This window comes from Oxyura jamaicensis, chromosome 1, assembly GCF_011077185.1.
Source record: "Oxyura jamaicensis isolate SHBP4307 breed ruddy duck chromosome 1, BPBGC_Ojam_1.0, whole genome shotgun sequence".
In the NCBI taxonomy this organism is placed as follows: Eukaryota; Metazoa; Chordata; class Aves; order Anseriformes; family Anatidae; genus Oxyura; species Oxyura jamaicensis.
Window position 1 is genome coordinate 70,061,528 of NC_048893.1, and position 967 is coordinate 70,062,494.

A 967-nucleotide genomic window follows, 5' to 3' on the forward strand; every position below is an offset into this window, starting at 1 on the left:
AAAAAAAAAAAAAAAAAAAAAAAAAAAAAAAAAAAAAAAAAAAAAAGGCAGCCGGGTTTTGTTCCCATTGTCTCCGCTCCTGACACTGGGAGCCGCAGCCAGAGCTGGGCACGGCCACCGGCAGGGAATAAAGCGAGGGGAAGGTGGGGGAGGAAAGGGGAAAAGGAAAAAAATAATTTAAAATAAAATAGAATAGAAGGCCCAGCCCCCCCGCAGCAGCGCCGCCGAGCGCATCCCATCCCCGTCCCCGGGCAGCAAAACTTTGCGCGAAGTTGGCGGCGTGGGGAAAGGAGCACGCAGGGCGCCCGCTGCCGCCTCCCGGCGCCGCGGGGGGAAAAACAGCAGAAAAAAGGAAAATAATAATAATAATAATAAAAACAACAACAATAATAATAATGAAAGGAACATGCGCGGGGCAGGGCCCTCCGTGCGTAAACACAGCGGGGCGGTTGCACGAGGGGAGCCCCCCGCTGACCGCAAATAATAAAAATTATTAAAATAAGGTGAAAAAAAAACAGAAGGTTGTTCTTTTATTATTTTTACCTTGATGCAACACTGGGCAGCGGCCTCAGACATCTTTCAGCCGGAACGCGGCGCAGCGCGGCGCAGGGGGAAGTTCTCTGCTCTTTTTTTGTTTTGTTTTGTTTTTGCCTTCCCCCCCCCCCCAAATTTCCGCTCCTCCGCCGGCCCCTCAGCGGGAAGTTGATGCTGCCGCTGCCGCCGCCGCCACCATCACCCGGCAGCGGGCGCGGCCCGCGGAGCTGACCGGGGGAGGCGCCGCCACCGGAGCCCGAGCCCCGTCCCTCGCCGGTGGGCGTACTACTGCTGCCCGCCCCCTTCCCGCTGCCCCCGGCCTCTGCGTGCGTGTTCGGGCCCGGGCGGGGAAGGCGGGCCCGGGCGGCGAGGGGGGCGGCGAGGGGGGCGGGCCCGGGCGGCGAGGGGGGCGGGGCCGGGCGTCTCGCCCGGC

At 60.0% G+C, this 967-nt stretch overlaps 1 protein-coding gene across 3 annotated transcripts in view; it reads right to left on the minus strand.

Moving 5' to 3' along the window:
• The window catches only part of ETV6 (ETS variant transcription factor 6), a 151,219-nt gene that overhangs the window by 145,509 nt on the left and 4,743 nt on the right, over nucleotides 1-967 (minus strand). For all 3 annotated transcript variants that reach the window (XM_035308829.1, XM_035308837.1, XM_035308847.1), the window contains exon 2: nucleotides 544-636. In XM_035308829.1, coding sequence (XP_035164720.1) covers nucleotides 544-576 — 33 coding nt within the window. In that variant the 5' untranslated portion in view covers nucleotides 577-636. The remainder of the gene's footprint in view (nucleotides 1-543; nucleotides 637-967) is intronic.